Here is a 21,968-nt window from a genome sequence, read left to right as displayed (position 1 = left end):
AATATCACCCCACACAATTACTGACCCACTGCCAAACCGGTCAAGCTGGAGGATGTTGAAGGCAGCAGAACATTCTCCTTGGCATCTCCAGACTCTGTCATGCCGGTCACATGCTCAGTGTGAACCTGCTTTCATCTGTGAAGAGCACAGGGCACCAGTGGCTAATTTGCCAATCTTGGTGTTCTCTGGCAAATGCCAAACGTCCTTCACGGTGTTGGGCTGTAAGCACAACCCCCACCTGTGGACGTTGGGCCCTTATACCACCGTCATGGAGTCTGTTTCTGACCGTTTGAGTAGACACATGCACATTTGTGGCCTGCTGGAGGTCATTTTGCAGGGCTCTGGCAGTGCTCCTCCTGTTACTCCTTGCACAAAGGCGGAGGTAGTGGTCCTGCTGCTGGGTTTTTGCCTTCCTACGGCCTCCTCCACGTCTCTGGATGTACTGGCCTGTCTCCTGGTAGTGTCTTCATGCTCTGGACACTATGCTGACAGAAACAGCAAACCTTCTTGCCACAGCTCGCATTGATGTGCCATCCTGGATGAGCTGCACTACCTAAGCCACTTGTGTGGGTTGTAGACTCCGTCTTATGCTACTACTAGAGTGAAAGCACCGCCAGCTTTCAAAAGTGACCAAAACATCAGCCGGAAAGCATAGGAGCTGAGAAGTGGTCTGTGGTCACCACCTGCAGAACAACTCATTTATTGGGGGTGTCTTGCTAATTGCTTATAATTTCCACCTGTTGTCTATTCTATTTGCACAGCAGCATGCAAAATTGATTGTCAATCAGTGTTGCTTCCAGTTTGATGACACAGAAGTGTGATTGGAGTTATATTGTGTTGTTACAGGAACATACAGTATTGATTTAATGTAAGCATAAAAGTAAGCCTAATCTCTAGGATTTGCATCACAGGGTGATCCATGGGAGCTACAACTCACTACCATAACCATATGGGAACCTTGACCATTTCTAAAGTTTGGTTTTGAAAATACTACACTTAATTGTTTTTTGTTTGTTCTTCACCCAATGCTATATGATCCACGATGAGGGAGGACAGAAGCAAAAAAAAATTTGGTACAGAGACTGTGGAGAAATATCTTTAATAAGACTATCTTTTCTGTGTATGGTATAATATACCATACTTAAATATCAACTCTACCTCTGTAATATATATAATTAGCCACAAAATGTCACAAGATATTCCTAGTCAAAATTTTTTTTTTTTATTGAGGTTATTGTTACCGATCCGCGGAGCATGCACCATTAATGATATAGTGGGTACACACTGAATGAGATGCACAATGATATTGTTAACAATAACTTTATTGTGCATATCATTTATGAAATTTGTATAGTGTGTACCTAGCTTTATAGTGATGATATCTTTCAGGTGCAATGGCGTAAGTTCATCCCAGTTGCCTGGAGGCAAGATGTATGTTGGTGCCCCCAATACATCCACACACAAACACACACACACACACACACACACACAACCTTAAATAATTATATATATATATATATATATATATATAAATGTCTCTTTCCAATGCACTCACAGTAGATCCTTGTAATTATTGCTGGGGTGCTTTGTGTAGATGCCAGAACAGCTAGTATGTAAGTCCAAGGACAAGGCACTCACCAGACTTTTCAAATGCAAAGGTACTGTTTATTCCTTAAAATGACTGCATATTCCAAAGTTTCGGACCTCCTCAGGGCCCTTAATCATGGCACAGTCCATCAGTAGAGACCCAGGAAGCAGATGTCTGCTACCTGGGTCTCTACTGATGGACTGTGCCATGATTAAGGGCCCTGAGGAGGTCCAAAACGTTGGAAATATGCAGTCATTTTAAGGAATAAACAGTACCTTTGCATTTGAAAAGTCTGGTGAGTGCCTTGTCCTTGGACTTACATATATATATATATATATATATATATATATATATATATATATGTGTGGAGAGAGAAAGAACACATATATTTCAGAACTCAGCCACAGAAGCTATTTTGATGGCTTTCAATTAATGGATTTAAACCTGCTCTCATCTGCCCCCTTGAGAACAGGAGCCCGGCGGCAGATGACTCCATTGCCTCCCAGAGTTCTGCCACTGTTCAGGTGGTAACAAAGGTTCTTCTTTTTATTTATTTATTTCCCACAGAGCTGGTGCTGTAAATAATGTAGGCTAAACATTGAGGGTGGACACATATTGGGGATGTATAATATACATTATTAAATACCTATAAATCATATATCTGTATATGATTCATTCATTTATATAGATAGTTTCTGTGAATACTTCAAGTTTTGACAAATATTTGCAAATAAAGAAGATTATTTTATGCTGAAGTGGTGGTAATGATTTGAATAATTAACTATTTGATTTTCCAACTCTTTACTGGTCCGAATATAGGCTACTGGTGCAATATTTATATTTCAGTGGAGTAACAGGGTAGATCAGGGGTGTTACCTGTTGTATGCCAACTAAAAGCAAAATTACAACCACATGAACAATAAAATTTGTGTTGCATAATAACTGTTGAATAGACACATTTTGGTGGAACATATTCAGATCCGTGGAGACTACAGTAATTATTGTAAAAAGATTGGAATTTCACTGGCCAACAGGATTGTCTATTACATCTTTCAAACACATTTGTAAACTGGGAAGCACATTTCTAGGTACATTTCTACCAAAATAATACAAAACAATTCAAGCACCCAAAAGTGACAAATGTACTAAGGACACTCACAATGAACCTCACTCTTATCAGGATGGTGCCAACTCTGTACATGAGTGTAATTCCTCTGCCATGCCACCAATAATTACATTAGGCCTACAATTGAAAAACTAAACCTATGGGGAAGGCATTAAAGTCAAAATGGGGGAACGTTAAAGTGGCCTTTTCCCTTTCCATGTACATTTATAGTTGGATCTACACTCCTGTAAACCCAAAATGTGGATATAAAAGCGTGCCAGTTCAGTGGCCATGCAGGCTGAAGGATGAACTCAGATATTTTTAAAAGGGGCAATCATTTGTCCCTTTAAAAAAATCTGACTTCATCCAGTAACCCACATGGCCACTGAACATGGATGCTGTTACATCAAGCCCCAAAATGCATTTCAGTGGGCAAATCTGTTACATGGACATTCAGCTGTCTATCCACCTGGCTAATTGTTGCAACTAGCAAAGCTAGGTATGCAGTTACCCAGAAACTCACCTCCCTCTACCATAATCACCACATACACCTCCAGTATAAGTGGAAAACCATGTCTTACATTTTCTACCACTAACTGTGCCATTCTCATATTACTGTGTGTCTTAGGTGTCTTTAGTCCTCCTTTGTACCACTTTCTTCAAAGTTGCAGTTAACCCTTTCATACTTGACTCACTATGTTGTGCTGCTCTTTTCCCTTAAAGTCATTGTGGGATTCAGCTTATTTAACAAATATTTAAACACCTTAAATTATGAAAAAAAAATATTAAAATGATAAAATATTTTTATAATGGTATAATTTGTCTATGGAATCTTAACCAACTAAACGTGTCATATAAACACTTTTCTGCGGATTAAGCAATTTTCTGGACTAAACTAATATGTGAAATATAGAATATTAACTCATTGGGAACTAGTAATGTCACTGATTTATTAAGAACTAACAGATTATTAACAATATAATTCTCATAGATATCAGTTCAACCCAAGAGATGGCCTTCGATGGCTTTCTCCATTGCATATAAATGTCAGGTGCATTTTAACATACTGTAGGATGAAATTTTCCTAGAATTGAAAGTACTCATGTACGGTACTTGTATTAACCTATGTGCTGAAAATATGTTTCTATTAACTGTTTTATTGTGTTTTGCACAATAAAAGCATCACAGGAAGGCTATTGTGGACTGAATAATTGTCACATAAAAATGGCATTCCCTAACAATACGCATATGTAATTTGGAGATTAATACCTAATAGAAATCTGCAGCATAACCATTGTATTGTGTAATGGGTCTTGTAACACACAGACTCACCATTTCTGCAGAGAAGCACAGCCAGGTAATCCTGATAGAATGAATTCAAGTAGAGTAAAAGGCTTGGCGCTTGTCCCGTCAGAAAGCTGAATGCAATATTCTCTCTAGATATCAATGTGTCTGCATATATTGCTGACGCGGATGAGCTTGCATTCCTGGACACGGGGTACGGCTCCTGGAAAACATAGGTGACGGAGGTTCCAGCTTCAAACATGGCAGAAACTTCTAGAATAACAACAGAAAAGAAAAAAGTTCTTAAAATCCAAACTACTAAGATTGATCCTCACAAAGACCCTTTTCAAAACTCTGCATCTCGGCTTCATTTACAAGTGTGCACCAGTGGTGGCCGTAGAGGTGGTGCAGCAGCACAATCCAAACATCACTGTCTGGGACTCATTAACAGTTGGTGTGACTCCTCTATTTGAATTTTAGAGTGGGCTGCAGCCCCAACTCTATAGCTGCCACTGGTGGGCCTAGAGACCTCCGCTGGATAGGGCACCTTATTTACTCTACTCTAAACTATAACTTCCCTCTTAAAAATTCAAAATGTATTGCACCAATGAGACTAAGGTCACCCCTTTCATAAGAATTATATCAGCCCCACTGGATAATGGGCCTGATTTTTGTTGGTTCGCTAAGCAGTGGAAATCACTGCTTACCAAGCATTGAAACGCCCCACGCCAAATGCCCATCCCGAATATCCTCAGTACCATGCGAGGGGATGTGTTTGCTAACGCATCCCCTCACATGGGTCTGTTAGCAAGAGAAATCATTTGCTGATCGTCGACCATCGAATTGATTTCTCAACTGACTTTTATTTCCTTTGGTGTCTGCTGAATAGGGGACAGGCGCTGAATATCTGTGACATCAGCCACTTGACCCGGCAGACAACATATGCCTGTATCCCTATGGGAATGGCCAGCATTTTCATGGGGCCGACCATAAAGAGCTGGATGTACCCATGACCGAGCCCCTTTTCCGCTCCCGTCCAGCTATTTCCCTTTATCTTCGCAATGAACAGCCCGACGAGTGTGTGACTTGCCAAAGCCATTATGTGCCGGGGTCTGCACATATGCAAATACGCGCAGACGCTCCACCATTAGATCGTTAAAGAATCACCCCCAATGTGCGGGCCAATCTCATGAGGTGCCTTTTTGTAATGCAAAAATAACTATTCTGTAAACTTCATTAATATGATATCCAATATGTGTATCTGTAATCTGTGTAGACAAAGAAAAAACCTGGACAAAACTGTAAATTGGCAGCAATCCAAGAAATGTAAAAGTCTAAACATAGAACAGACTTTAATGCTTCTCTGGCTATTTTAAAATTAAAATAAATCACAAGTAAGGGATGCTAAAGTTACAGAGTTACAGTTATCATAACGATAAAACAATATTTCCTCTCATTACAATATATATATATATATATATATATATATATATATGAACAGCTTATATACCTGTACCATACACTGCAGACCCTGCCATACTAATCTTCAAAGGCCCTGGTCCTCCCATGCTGCACTTCAGGGCATGTTCAGTGAGCATGGAAGCCTCAAACTGTGTTGTGGTACATATAGATTACGTGTCCTGCCCAGGACCATCTTTTCATATGGGCTTAATGGGCACTTGCCCAGGGGCCCCATGTGCATAAGGGCTGTATGCTGATAGCTGAGGATCCCCTTTTTCCAGGGATACCAGAATTTTGAAAACCGGCCCCGGGGAACTGGAGACATCCGACCTGTTAATTGCACTTCCCAGTCATATTTCTCAGGTTCTCTCTGACTTGTTTTTCTGAGAGTATATTCCAAAAGCTGGGACTCTCCCCTTTCTGGCAACAGTAGCGGCTTGTTTCTATCATATCCAGAATTAGTGATATCAGCCTTCCAGCAGCCGGTCCCTGTTCCAGCTCCAAACGTCTGTTGTAGTTTTATATTTCTGTCAATGGATTGCTCTGGCTCCTGATCTCTGATCCCCAAGTCCCCAGCACCTCCTGAAAGTTGGGACTAGTTTTTATATTATTGAAGGCTAAGAAATCTATTTCCAGATAATGGCGATATCTGCAGTCAAACAAGCTGCCCTTCCACCGGAAAATGACGAATATTAAGCCCACTCCATTATCCAACCCCCCTCTGCATATAAAACCCCCCCTACCTCCCTGGAACTCCCTTTATTCAGCTCAGCCCTTCCACACGTTAGTGTTCCCCCTCCCACCACCTGTGCAGTAAAGCAGTAATTAGCAGAAGTTACTGCTCCAGGTCCTACACGTTGAGTGGAAGATAGAGCACCCCCTGCCACCCCTGGGACATCAAATCTGCTGCTGATAGCACCTCTCACCCCCAGGAGGGGAGAATGGGTAAGAGCCCCAGTGCATTGCTTTGCCCAGGGGCCCACACTGCTGTTAAGACGGCCCTGGTTCTGCCCGTGTATCTATTCCATCCAGAAATATATATTAAAATATTCTTTAAATTATAAGTTATTGATCTCTAGAGACCTGCAGGATGGTTTATGATGGGAGGTATCGCCACATACAACATAAATTGTTAAATATACTAGTCTTCTACTGCTATAACAAAAAGGGAGCTCCCTAAAGGAATCCACCTGATTTAATTCAGAGCATTGTGTCTCAAGTCAGGTAAACTATTATTCCCGCCACATGTATTAATTTCAGATAAGCATATGTACTACACAATACCATCACATTATGCTGAGTGCAGTTTAACACTCTCTTCTTTTTCATTATTTTATCTCCCCCCTGACAGATACATATTCAAATATTATGCATCTCTTCAGACATAGCAGAACATTTCTCTGTGCAATTTACCCCTTGATACTGTAGACAAATATTGTTGCATTCTGCAAATGAATGGATTACTGTAGTCCTAGAAAGCTACGGAACATTGCTCAACTTCATTTACCCATTGATAAGATATATAACAATATTTTCTGCAGATGATTACTTTACTGACCTATAAAGATCTGCAGAATATTGCCCTTTGCTATAAAAATACATTGACTAAAATGTTCCCTCTCCGAAATTGTAGACAGTAACAAACACATGATATCACTACTGGGGACACAAACAGTAATCATAACCATGATTTTTGACACACTGTAAATCACCAGAATGTATCAGGAAGCAAACAAAATATCTAGAAATTTCATTTTAAATTCAATTTAAAAAAAAATAATATGTCTTGTGTGGAATAATCATTTGCAATTATCTTATTCCAGCTATGAAATTGTTCTCACCTTTTTTACAATATGGACCCTCAAAGGCAGAATTTGTGCAGTCACACATAAATCCATTGCGCTTCTCCACACATTTTCCATTGTTTTGGCATAAATTGCCATAACTAGTGCAGTGGCCTGGACAGCCCGGCCTTATTCCTGGAGTCACTCTGGCCTTCTCTTCCAGATCCATGGTTTGTCCATTCAGCTGGAGGAATCGGATACATCCCACAAAACCTTTTTGCTTGGATGCGGTACCCCCTAGAAAGCACAAAAGTATGTTCAGCTTCAGGTACTACTGTAAATTAAACAATTATTGTTAAATACCGAATATCATTTTCCAATTGATCAGATTGTATATTTACTCCTATCATGTATTTTTATGAATATAAATATTAATATATATGTTATTAGACACATAGAACAGTGGATAAGTCACACACACACACACACACACACACACACACATATATAGTATGTAGGAAAAACAATGGCGGCACTCGCAGACTTGTGGTGAATAATAACTCTTTTTATTTCATCATACAAACTGGTGCAAAAGTGTCCGACGTTTCGGGGATGTCCCCCGTTTTCAAGGTGCAGTTGTTTTTTGCACCTTGAAAATGGGGGACATCCCCGAAACGTCGGACACTTTTGCACCAGTTTGTATGATGAGATAAAAATAATTATTATTCACCACAAGTCTGCGAGTGCCGCCATTGTTTTTCCTACATACTATTCCAAGTATTGGAAGGCACCGAAGCAAACTAACAAGAGGGACAGAGTGCCGGTCCGGCCCACAAACCTATATATATATATATATATATATATATATATATATATGAAGTTGTAGGTAGGTCCCGCAGTAGGTGACAAACCGCACGGCACTCCAGGCATTAAGTGAAGGCAAAATTTAATGCAACAGTTTCGGAGCTCTAAGCTCCTTCGTCAGGCATACAGGTTATACAGTTATCTCACTGTATAACCTGTATGCCTGACGAAGGAGCTTAGAGCTCCGAAACTGTTGCATTAAATTTTGCCTTCACTTAATGCCTGGAGTGCCGTGCGGTTTGTCACCTACTACGGGACCTACCTACAACTTCTTCTATATCTGTTTCTGGCAAAGGCACCCAGTTCCCATTGCTTCTGTGTAGGGAGTGCCGGATCGACAAGCTGTATATATATATATATATATATATATATATATATATATATATATATATATATATATAATTGAAAGTTTTTTCTGTGATTTTTGGCAAAGTACATTTGTTTTTTTTTGTTTTTGTTTTTTTGCTTTCCAGGTCTTTTTTATGTATCAAAACTGACTTGTGACTCTCTGTAATTGGGGGACTGAGAATAGACTGGAACTGGAAGATGGGATTGATTGTACCTTACACTGGGCGTGCACAAAGGGCAAAGTAACACAGTAGGGCCATGTTCTGTGCCTGTAATCTCAAATAAAAGCTACATAGCTGCCGAAAAATCTCAAACACAGCCTCTTGAAGAAGGCTGACTTGCGTAAGCTCTGACCATTATGTAAGTATAAAGTTGATAGTGATGGCTGCAAAGCTGTGAATGGGGACGGTGGGCCTGATTCAGACCTGTTTGCTCTGCTGCAAATTCACAGCACAAGTGATTATTGGAGAACCGCACATGTGCAAGCAATCTATATGAGGACAGCCAGCAAAGGCTAGCTTTTTTATTGGCTGCTCACAGGACGACCTGCGGCCATTTGGGGTGGTAACCATGCGTTTTCTGGGAGTGCCCCATAAAACGCAGGCATTCCCCAGCCATTGAGAGGGAGGGTTGCTGACATCATCAGTGGCCTCTTTCTCTCCACGGTATTCGCAGCAATGAGTCTAGACTTTCTCTGCGCTGCGAACAGGGTGGAAAACCGTTAGATGGTGAGTGATTCCGAATGGGTTTCCCCTCATGTGCACAGATGCAAATGCTTTTGCAGCTGTTTACATGGATGGGAATTCACTTGAGTGGGGAGGTGTGGAGAAGCCTTTTCCTGCACTCTGAGCTCCACAATCTTGCAGGTCTGAATGGAACCCTGTGTCCAGTTTTTTGCAATTTAAAAAACACATCCATTTGTTCAATACGGTTCTTAAAAAAGTCACTTTACACTGCATGCAACACTGCATTTTATTGAAATAAAGAATGTTTTCTCAATAAATGAGGAAGGGGAAGCCTGCATATTTATAATGACATAGCAAATTAATAATATTTGCATAATTTGGGTAGCTGCACATGCAATCCATTCATTTCATTATAATTCCACTGTGTGCTGTAATTTCTAGCATTCCTGTGTAATCACTGAAGCCTCCAGTCGCAATCCAGTCTTATCTTAGCCAGGTAGAGCAAGAAGAGGGAGCCTGCACCTACAGTATGTCCAAAGTCATTAGGAGTGGTTGCACACAAATGGTTGGTTTCCTCTGTACTGGCAAGAGTGTCAGTACATGTGCACAGAGCATAATCAGCAATAATTATAGGTGAGCATTCACTCATTTCATGCCTCATCTGTCTCCTTCGGAGTCTATCCAACTCCACTTAGGATTCTGACATAACCATGTGTCACTAAGGGGGAGATCCATAACAAAGAGGTACTTTACTGATGTGTTATAAATCCATCAATAATTCCTTTGCAAGCAATTTTCACCTCTTGTATGATCTTGTTTGTTTGTGAATGTTTCTTTTATCCAGTGTAAACTTTTATAATTATACTACAGTATATTACACTTTGATAATGTCTTGTTTTGTCAGGTCATCTAGGAGGATTAAGGGGTCACAAGCCCTGAGTGCAGGATGTGATACCCATATACAGTATGCATACAGGGTGGAGGGAGGCAGGGTAAAGCGAAATTATTGCCTTGCCCCGGGTGATGAAAATCCGTGTTTTGCTCTAGTTTTCTTGTCTTATTTTGATTGTAAGGTCACTGAAGAGTTGCTTATAACAGGAAACAAATGTTCAGTACATTTTCACTTAATGTGAACACATTTTGATGGATTTCCTCCTAGCAGTAAATGCTTGGTAAACAATCTTTACTTACCCACGTACAACTGAGTGTTCACCTGGACCCGGACTCGTGCATCAGGTGGACTCTGCACGAGTTTTCTTGGCTGGCTGTCTACAACAAGACTGGTTTCTTTAATATTCCTCTCAGCCCTGACATGATGCCACTGACCATCATTCAAAGCCTTGACTGATTGCAGAGAAACCTCCATGGGACCACTTCCCACATCAAATGAAAATGTGACCTGGTAGGGAGCTGTAAAGTACACAAGCCAATCAATACCACAATCAATATCTATTTTTACCAATTGATTTACGCTTGTTATTTATTGCTGTTGCTGTTGTGCACAAGAACTAATTGTGGCCTCCACTACATATTATTTCTTGACCATGTATTTACTGATAAAGCTTTTACTTAAGGCTATAGTGCCACTTATTGCTTAACATTATTAATCTGTTTACTCAATGCTGCTGTTTTCCCTGGGTCTGCTCTTCTTATGGGCATACACATGGGGAGAATGCTGCTTAATTTCTAAGCGATTAGCTAAATTGTTTAGAAATGAAGCACAAAACACAGTGTGTTTCCCCCATAGCAATGGTGACGTGCAGAGCCGCGCATTGCTATCGCCAGTCTAGAACATTTGAGCATGCAGTATACAGATGGAGCCATTTTCAGTCATCCCGATAGCGCAACATGGGCCTCATTCGCACGCAGTACCGATGTTGCGCATCTGCGCATGCGCAGGCGGGTATCTGCACATGTGAAGGCGCATGGTGCATGCACCCACAGCGACCTTTCGGTTCGCCGGGTGCACGCACCCATGGCGGCATGGGCAGGGGGCGCCGGGCTGCCCCCTTAGTATATGGGAACGCCCAGCGTTCCATGGGCATTCCCATGAGAATGCTGGGCGTTCTCATGGTAGTGAGGCAATGACGCGGGTGTGGGGGGGGGTGGGTAGCTGACATCACCGGATGTCAGCTGCCCACCCATATCCACGCCAGCGTGCACGCAAATGTAAGTAACTGAAAAGTCATTTATATATGCGTGCACGCTAAACATCATTCGATGGTCGGTGACCATTGAAAGATGTGGGCGGTTACCCGAGCCATGCGAATGGCTGTTTATGCAAAACATCCATTCACAGCTGTTCGGGCAAAGCAGCACTTTGAGGGGGCGGGGGTCGTTCCCGGGTGGGGTTTGGTGGACTCGCAAGGCTACTAATTTGCAGCCTTGCAAATCACCCAGAATAACCCCTATGTCTTGCTGTCTCGGCCCCCCATTTGCCGAGACAGGGACACATGAGCGCCTCACATGCTCATTCATCCCGTTGCAGCGAATAAGGTGGGCAAGTATCTCACACAGGGGTTAAAGTGAGGGGAAACGGCAGTTCCACCACCTCTAATGGTGAGTTGGAACATTTTAAGCTCCACATTGGCCCTGCACAGTAATTCTCACAGAAAACCATTCTAGTTTGCAGGGGATGCTGAATACCCTACCACTGGCCCTGTCTCTGCCTGATGGGGGAGGGGAGGGACGGTAATTAGATGGCATAGAGAAATGAGTTCCCCACCTCTGCATGACTACTTTAAGCCCTGGTCTCACATGCATGCGTGTCCCATTCTCAGCGTGCCGAGATGGCAGGACACGATGCGCTGTCAGGATGAATGAAAACGGCTCCCTCTATATATCTAGTCAGATCGTTTAGCAAGAACCTGCAAATCGCACATGTTTTAGGAAGCGATCTGAGCAATCTGCATCACTCATACCCAGCCATTATTTGTTTTTTTCTCTTAACACAAATCTCCCATACTAAATCACTCAGCACAAATCTCTTGTACAAATCTCTCAGTGTGACTGTAGGAAATCTCTCACACTAAATTGCTCACAACACATCTTTTGCTTAAATCTCTCTGTGTATATGCCCAGTAAGTGTGTCGCCTTAATCACGTATATCAATGGCATGCAAAGGGTGAGACCTTGGCCTCTGATTTTCCCTTCTTTTCTAGGCAATTTAGGAATGGGGCTTAAATCGACACATGTGTATGCCTAATATCACTTTCAACAGCAATTTTAAAGTGGATAATGCAAATGATTTGAAGAACTTATGGTAATATAGTTTACATGGCCTTTGCACATTAGAATAAAATAATTATTCAATTAATTAGGTTTAAGTCACATTAAAAAAAAATCTAAAAAATGTATAATACTCTTTATGAAATGATTCCTGACACATGTAACATTTAATTGATTGACAGTCAGTTGTGCAATTTGATTGTGTTGTGTATGCTTAAATTGATCCTAAATGTGATCCTTTTGTCAAATCAAATTTGTGGAACAACAATAACTTGGGTTTAGAAGGTAAGAAAAACACTTGCAACCTGTAAACTAGAGGTTTCTGAAGTTATAATTTGAGTTATTCTTATTTGTGTAGTTATTTTTGACATTTAAGCAAGAAGCGCCTGATGAACAATTTATTAAATGTAGATTGAGAGAAAAAATATAAACATATAACTTTGAAATGTTCTTTTTCTTCCCACACAGTACGGATCACAAGATAAATCTACTTGGAAACTGCACCATTTGTTAAATTGTGTTCATTATGTTATCAGGCTGCTGTGAGCTCTGAAAGGTTATTATTCAAATGCTGTAAAATTATTTTTCTTTGTGTTTTTACAAGTTGCATTTTGCTAGAATCAAGCTGATGTCATTTTATTGTAACTGATTTGCACTTGAAAATGTATGATTGCACCAATTAAACAAGAAACACACTAATCATTAAGCTTAAGATTTAGAAAACACATCCATCAAATTGACTCAGTTTGTATTAGCATATTGTCTCCTTCAAGAACCAAACAGGTCAGAATTATTTATCTAAAAATGCAAAATAAAAGGTTTGATAGGAATGTGAAAAGCCAAGATGCTGTTTATCTAAAACTCCAGGCATGCCCTTAAAATGCAATCCCATATTATTATTAATTTTATTTTTATTATTAATAAATAATAATTATTTCTCTTTTGACAAACTGTTGTAGTGTATATTACCTGTATTTGCATTTCAGAATAGAAGCGCAACACTTAGGTGCAGGGCCTCCGAGAGGGGTGGGGGGTGGGTACTAATTACCCGGGCCTGGGCTTACTGGAGCCCCCCCACCCCTCAGCCTCAGCAGCACACACCTACAGCATGTGCTGTGCTGACAGCAGGCTCAGCATGAGCGTCTCACTGACAGCATGAGAGCTCATGCAGAGCCTGCGGTCAGCACAGCACATGCTGTAGGTGTGTGTTGCTGAGGCTGAGGGGTGGGGGGGGAGATAATAACACTCACCCCTCGACTTCAGCCTCTCGTTTTCCAGCCCAGCAATTTTACCCATAATCATTATCCATACGTCTTGGGAAAAAATGTCCAGTGTGTATGGACCTACAGTGTATGTGTCATTATGGAGTTTTTAAACTCTTTGCTGTATTTAGAAGCTAGATGTGTTCAGTATAACAATACATACCACAGTGCAAGTGTACCTCTACAAGATGTCCTTGAATAGGTGAAATGGTTAAACAAATAAATCCACTGTACAGAAAGTCAGTTACGACTAAATGCCAATCTAACAGGATAAGGCAATATGAATAATTGTTTATAAATATATTAATGCCTCATACAGAAGAATTACTGACAACTGATTCATTATACTATCCTTTCAGAGGTCATGCCTTGCTATTGATATATAGACTTGTCCAGTTGTCAGTATTGATCTAAAAGGAGGCTGTTCTTCTTACTATTTGCTTTTTTTTTTTAATTATTTTGGATCAACTAAGGTCCTTGAGGATGAGAGCTGACCCTGATTGACATACATGCCTTGATGTAAAGAAGGAAACTATTAATAAGCAATAAAGAACATCAAAAGGTCAATGCAGGAGATGATTACAACGTCACCAGGCCAGATAGAAAAAATGTTGGCGGTGGACCCAGCTCTGCTTTTTAGAAATCATAATAGGTGCAGGAAGTGGTGTAACTGGCGATGCTAGCCTGACATACAGTACTTATGATAACTGATGGAGTATAACAACAGTTACAGGACAAGCATAACAAGCAAAGCTTCACTGGAATGACTGTTGGTGATGCCGTACTTCAGGTTGTTAGTGTGTAGTTACTCTTTGTTGATATAGGGGGTTATTCAATCTGGGATTATAACTGTCGAAACGTCCTGATAGTCAGAATCCCGGGCCATTTTCAGTTTTTCTGAATGTATACCGAACTCAATGTTCTGGCTGACGAGTGTCGGAAAGTCATTGGGTCGGCAAAAACACAGTCTTTTTGTCATTCAATGGACTTTCCATATGGAGGCGGGTCTGTAGCAGGCGAGTACCAGCCTGGATGGCGAGTCCCAGCTGGGATTGAATACTGAACTGCCAATTTTGCCCCTGTCAGAATTGTTTACAGAGTTTGAATATCCCTCATAGTTTTTTCCTCTTTTAGGGTAGATTTAGTAAGTCTTCTAAAACTGGTGGTGGTTTGCCTATAGCAACCAATTAGATTATAGCTATAATTTCTCTATTGCAATCTAGAATATGATCAAAGCTGATTGGTTGCTATGGGCAGCAACAAAACATGTCTGATTTAGAGCTTTTCTTAACCTATCCACTAGAGAATTTTTGCAAATCCTCCATGACTACATGAAAAGGTCACAGTACAATTTATCCTAATAGGTGATTGTCGGTGCACAATTTTAATATAATATAATATAATGATAAAACGAGCCATTAGTTATAACATTTCATATTATTCATACGGAAGCTTGTTTTATTACTTTTAGTCAGATGTGCCACACCCAGCAAGTATTGCCCCTAGGAATGTGCCTCACCACTGTCAATGCAGAGTATACAGCCTCTACAAAATGCATGTCCAAACTCTGGTCCTCCAGCTGTTGTGAAACTACAAGTCCCACCATGCCTCGCTATTAGGGAATACTAGAACTATGTCGAGGCATGCTGGGATGTGTAGTTTCACTTAGTAAGTAACAAGACATTGGTTCCCCCGGCACACTGAATAGTTTTAGCAACCAATCTTGAACACTACATGATAATAGAATTCAGAGATATTGGTTACATATACCTGCGCAGGTGTATGATATGCCCCAAGCCGCGTCAAGGCTTCTCTGTATATTGAGGGTCCCAAGCACTATATCTAGGTGCAGGGTGTGGCACCCCAAAAACTATCATAAGCTAGGAGGCCCAGTGCGGCATGCCAGTGAGATACTAAGTGTTAATAATTAGTGATAGGAAGCCGAAGCTATACATAAAGAGAGAAATAAATGAAATGTAATTAAAATAAGAGAGAGATAGTGTTAGTGAGGGAAAAGTGTTAATAGAATGTAAGGGCATGCCGCACTAAAGCCACCCAGCCCAACCAGTCCAGGGGCACCGCACCCCACACCACTGTTACCCTAAATTGGGTCTACAATTAGTCAGCAAGAAACCACATGTTAATGGCTATCTGTATGTATGTGTAGTTTCACAACAGCTGGAGGGCCAAAGTTTGGACATGCCTGCTCTACAACAACTCATCTCTAAGCTTTAGAGTAGCAGCAGCTACAGCAACGGTTTGGGGCCTGATTCAGACCTAAACGCTCAACTGCAAGTTTGTAGATGACTGCGAAGGTTAGCCTCTGTGCATACAGAAAGAAAAGCCCCCCTGTGTAAATCTGCTATTGAATTGTGAAAATATCGCACATCCATACACAATTCACTCCCCATCGAATGATTTTCCCAGTTTGCACAAATATAAGTGTGACCCTTACACAACTCTTTGACAGGCTAATCAAGGACAGCGCTGACATCACACGCCCTCCTTTAAAACTCCTGAACACGCCTGCATTTTTTCATACATTTTCTAAAAACGGCAATTGTCCACTGCCAAACAGCAACTTCCTGTCCGCCAAATTGCAAGGGAATTTCTGTCACATGCTATGATCCACTCATTCAATAATGGAACGGATTGCGGATTCGCACAATAGAGATTATCTCTGAATCAGGCCCTTAGTTCCACCAATGGATCCATGGCACCTGTCTCTTTCAGTTCTCTTTAAGAACACTCCACTTGGATCTAATGTAGTCTTCAATTAATTCATCACATATTTTTAAAAAATCATGAACAAAATAAAAGGAGTGACTCAACCAGGTCTGGAGAAATTGTTATAATCTCTCATATAGAGTAGGAAAAAAACTGGTTTTAGCTAGTGTGAAACATTTTAAGATCAGCCATTCTGTTCCACAGTGACAACAGCAGTGCGACTGACTTTGCAAAGCTTTTAGCAGATCAACAATAGCAATCTGTCCATGATGAATTACAATGAACGTATCCATGTGTTTTTCATATGAAAACGCCTTTACAAAAGAACAGTTGGAATCTTATACTAAATGCATCAGGCTTTGCTTGGTAAAGTAGGCATGAAAATGTGAGGTGCCGTTGCAAATGCATTTTTAATATATGGAGTAAAAGAAGGTTACAAGGTACCTTTATGCTATATGCTTTTAACCCTTTCAGTGCCACTGTTTCTGTGAGAGATCCTGAAAATAACCGCTAAAAATGCCACCGTCGCTCACAGCGACTGTTCTTTTTTGGGTGCAGTGTTTCGTTACATTTCAATTAATTGTCTTGGCTGCATGTCTATTTATTTTGCTGTGAGCAATGCTGTGAGCAATGCTGTCATTTTTAGCAGATATTTTGAGGATCTTTCACAGCGATGCTGGAACTTAAAGGGTTAATGTTCTAAAGTTATTTAAAACTTTATGCATTCCCTACTGAATTTAGAAAACAATTGAGACACATTCTAATGTTTTTATCACACCGCAGCTTCTTACTGACAGAAACAGGATAATTAATAGCTCTTGATAATGTTATTCCTCTTTATAAATGATGAACTTTAAGGCTTCACTTAATAGCATTCAGATAAATGTACAAATTGGCCACCATTGTACAAGTACAAGTAAATAGCAAAGACAACACTTGTCTCCTTTTGTTGTCCCCCGACTGTGAGTTTCAAGAAAGGATGTACAAGTAGCAAATGCTGGGAATGCGGTGGTCCTAGTCATGTTGCCCACAAAGCAGGGCTGCCTTAAGAAATTGTGGGGCACAGGACTGCTGTTAAAAAAATATAAACATACTTGTATATGCCCACTGCCCAGCAATGCATATATTTTTATATGCCCACCAATGTATATAGTTTTCAATGCCCACCAATGTATAGTTTTATATGCCCACTGCCCAGCAATGTATATATTTTTATATGCCCACTGCCCAGCAATGTATATTTTTATATGCCCACTGATGTATATATTTTTAGATGCCCATTGCCCACCAATATTTATATATTTATATGCCCACTGCCACCAATGTATATTTATTTAAACACCACTGCCCACCAATATTTATATTTTTATACACCCACTGCCCACCAATGTGTGTATATTTATACATCCACTGCCCACCAATGTGTATATATTTATACATCCACTGCCCACCAATGTATATATTTTAATATGCCCACTGCCCACCAATGTATATTTTTTATATGCTCACTAATGTGTATATTTTTATATATCCACTGCCCACCAATGTATATATTTTCATATGCCCACTGCTACCAATGTATATTTAAACACCACTGCCCACCAATGTTTATTAATAATAGGCATTATATATAGTACATTGCTGGCCTGCGCCAGTAATTTATATGTTACCACCTATTATTAATAAACATTGGTGGGCAGTGGTGTTTAAATATACATTGGTAGCAGTGGGCATATAAAAATATATACATTGGTGGGCAGAGGAGATATAAAAATATATACATTGGTGGGCAGTGGATATATAAAAATACACACATTAGTGAGCATATAAAAAATATACATTGGTGGGCAGTGGGCATATTAAAATATATACATTGGTGGGCAGTGGGCATATTAAAATATATACATTGGTGGGCAGTGGATGTATAAATATATACACATTGGTGGGCAGTGGATGTATAAATATACACACATTGGTGGGCAGTGGGTGTATAAAAATATACACATTGGTGGGCAGTGGACACACTGAGCATCCCCCCCCCCCCATCCCCCACAATTCCCTCCCCCTCAATTCCCTCCCCCCTCCGGGCATTTTTAATTAATAACCTTAAGCCCGGGGTCAGGGTGGCTGGCAGGCAGCTCCTCTCTCCAGATATGATGCAGCATGCAGCAAGTTTTTCACTCAAGGCTTGATGTCATTACGTCACGCCGTGCGGTGGGGGCTTCCTGTGCAGAGTCCCGGCTGCCGGCTTGTTGCTGGAGCCAGGATGCAGGACTGCCGTGCTCATTGACAATGTCCCGCCGCTGCCGCCGGGCCCGTGATCGTGATGAACTCGGAGCCAGGCGGCAAGGACAGTGAAGGGGCGGGAGTGAGCTGGGATAGCAGGCCGGGCCCTACCCTCTGTCAGATCGGTGGGACCCGGGACTCAAGTACCCCCAGACCCCTCCCCCCTGTCGGCAGCCCTGCCACCAAGCACATTGCTTGGGAAATACAGTAAGCAAAATATGGGAGGGTGAATAACTCTCCATGAGAGCAGGTTTCCCTAAATTTGGACGCTTTCCACACATTCCATGAGAGTTTGAGATAGATATGTAAATGAAATGAGAAAAACATACACAACATATGCAATGATGTACCACTGCTAGTAATTTATAGGTATATTGGAATTCTACAGAGAGAGTCAGGTAAATCCTTATCCAGGACTTCCAAAATCCATTAAAATTTACTATAACTTTTTTTAATAAGGTGATTATTTCGGAAGTTATCATGGCAATACTAAATGCAGCTACAAAGGCAAAGCATCATGGTTGCCTATTGCTCATAATAGCCTTCACAAAAAGACAACACAATTTTACCTTGATTAATTTACTGGAGATACACATAGAATAATAAGCAAATGTAATTCTGTTTCAGATATATTTTTATCTTTATAATGTACACTATGATTATAAATAATAAGCACAACAACAATAAACAATACTTAGGTAACTTCTTATAGTATTATAGAAAATTATTAAAAATAAGGGAACAGAAAAATTGCTAAGAACCAACTTGATAAGGCCCAGTTTCTCCAGGTCAAGAGAAAACTCCGAGACCGCCAGATCCAGTACTCCATGCTCTTCCCGGCGCGGCTGCGGGTTGTGTTGGATGGAGACTCTCACTTCTTTAATACACCACAAGAGGCTGAACACTGGCTTGATCGCAGGCCATAACGCCCTGACTGTCCTTCTACGCGTGAGCATAAATGTTCTGTTTTCTCTAAGAGGTGGACTTTTGTCATATCAATGCTTAATTGTGTTTTATGTAAGCAACTCAGGATATTTAATCTTTTTTGTTTCTAAAGCTAATCCTTATACAGGAAATATGTTCCCAAATGGAGCTTAATGCCAGGAAATAGTTAACAGATAGACGACCGTTGGTCTATATACCCCGAGGGTTTTCTTCCTTTTTTTTCCTTCTCTCGCTTTATAGATATTTGTTAGTTAGGTTATTTGTTTAGGTTACTAGGGATCCAAAGTATATCTAATGTTCGATAGGTATACAGGGTGGGCTAGGATGTTGGGGTTTTTTTTTCTCCGTACACTTTCTTTCTTTTTCTTTTTCTTTTTCCAACTATATAATTTAAAACGTAAAATGGCAATTTATTTATTCTTACTAAGATGTGCTTGCAAAAATGAATATACGTACAGGTGTAGACGTTGGGTGTGGACGACTCACACAAAAGATACACTAGCATTAACGGAACTCAAAGCAGAGGGACCTAGACTATGGGTGTATTTTCTCTTCCATATCCCTATGGCCCGAAAAAACTCTTCTTCTCTTCTAGCTAACACTCATGTCTCTCTTCATCCCTTTACTCCATCTGCTTCACGCTATAAATGTCTCAGGCTCAACCTTTAGCGGGGCTCCGCATACTCGGCTGGAACGTCCGTGGACTCAATGACCGCATCAAGCGTTCCCTGGTCCTCTCAGAGATTAAAAAACACGGGGCAGACATAGTGTGCCTATCAGAGACCCACTTGGTAGGAACTAGAACCATGGCCCTTAAAAAACCCTGGGTGGGCCACATGTTTCACTCCACCTTTTCGCCCAATGCTAGAGGCGTTTCTATTCTGGTCAAGAAAAGTATTAATTTTCACCTCACTCACCATCAAATAGACCAGTATGGTATATATATTTTCCTCAGGGCACACATAAACCACACCCTTTTGAACATACTTGCTGTATATATCCCCCCCCCTTATAGCAATGAGGTGCTCAGGAAAGCGGTAACGTTTTTGGCCTCTTTCCCATCAGCTCCAATTGTCTGCATAGGGGACTTTAATAATATCTTAGATAAACACTTGGACAAACTATCAGGCCCAGAGCGCCCTGTGCTTCCCTTTGCCCCTTCCCCTACCCCATTTGCAAAACTCCTTCACGAACTCAACCTAGTCGATGCTTGGAGATATAGACACCCAAAGCAAATACAATTCTCCTGCTACTCAGCGTCCCGCTGAGTAGCAGGAGAATTGTATTTGCTTTGGGTGTCTATATCTCCAAGCATCGACTAGGTTGAGTTCGTGAAGGAGTTTTGCAAATGGGGTAGGGGAAGGGGCAAAGGGAAGCACAGGCATTCTCCAGAATAGACTTGGCACTTATCTCTCCAGACCTTACACATAAAGTGATAGCAATCGAATACCTACAAAGAGGGATATCAGATCACTCTCCTATAGTGATTACCCTTGATCTTATGCCACCAAAGGGAGCTGCTACTTGGAGACTGAATCCCTTTTGGCTTACCCTTATGAAGGATGATGGGGGATTGGTTGGGGAGTGGAGGGATTTCCAGGAGAATAATGTCTCCTGTGCAGACCCTGGTATACGACACGACACATTTAAAGCCGTTATGCGGGGATCCCTTATAAAAAATATAGCAGCCATTAAAAAAGCTAGTAGGGCGGAAGAAGTGAAGCTGGAAAAATCATGCTCCCAGAGTGAGGCCACATATCTAGAGTCAGGACTACTCGAGGATAGGGAGAGGTGGGATGGGGCACGTAAGGCCTGGACTGACTATCTACTAGATAAATCCAAGCGTAGTCTCCTCTTCTCATCGCATGCTAGATACTCCCAGTCAGATGTAAGCGGCACCTACTTGGCATATCTGGCCCGAGATGACAGGACAATGAACTCTGTTCAAAAAATCTGCGACCCCCAGGGTATGGAACACTTCACTACCCCTGATATCGCCCAAGCCTTCTTGTCCTTCTATTCTTCACTGTACTTGTCTCGGGCGACATACACCCCGAGCCAACTAACCCAATATCTCTCACAGATCCCAATTCCCACCCTTTCCCAGAACTCTATCGATCTCTTAGAAGCGGATATTACAGCCTCGGAGGTTGAGGCAGCTATTGCCTCCTTCCCAAACAAAAAATCCCCTGGCAGCGATGGCATCCCGATAGAGGTTTATAAAAAACACAAGGAATACTTCATCCCTTATCTCCTCTAGCTATATAACGATCTTACACGCTATGGCGGTCTCCCCCCATCTATGTCAGAGGCAATAATAGTGGTGATCCCAAAACCTGGAAAAGACCCTTCCCTCCCAGATTCCTATCGCCCTATCTCACTCCTCCAAACAGATGTAAA

At 41.2% G+C, this 21,968-nt stretch overlaps 1 protein-coding gene across 2 annotated transcripts in view; it reads right to left on the bottom strand.

Moving 5' to 3' along the window:
• CNTNAP5 (contactin associated protein family member 5) overlaps window positions 1–21,968 on the bottom strand; it is a 469,403-nt gene that overhangs the window by 65,596 nt on the left and 381,839 nt on the right. For both annotated transcript variants that reach the window (XR_014450796.1, XM_083153658.1), the window contains exons 17-19: window positions 10,312–10,530; window positions 7,280–7,519; window positions 4,026–4,250 (exon numbers count right to left, since the gene is read on the bottom strand). Coding sequence is in view for 1 of the 2 variants with exons in the window: in XM_083153658.1 (XP_083009784.1) it covers window positions 4,026–4,250; window positions 7,280–7,519; window positions 10,312–10,530 (684 nt within the window). In the remaining variant the exon portion in view is untranslated. The remainder of the gene's footprint in view (window positions 1–4,025; window positions 4,251–7,279; window positions 7,520–10,311; window positions 10,531–21,968) is intronic.

The sequence above is a fragment of the Crinia signifera genome, chromosome 7, assembly GCF_055691185.1.
Source record: "Crinia signifera chromosome 7, ASM5569118v1, whole genome shotgun sequence".
In the NCBI taxonomy this organism is placed as follows: domain Eukaryota; kingdom Metazoa; phylum Chordata; class Amphibia; order Anura; family Myobatrachidae; genus Crinia; species Crinia signifera.
This window is presented reverse-complemented; position numbering and strand designations above follow the sequence as displayed.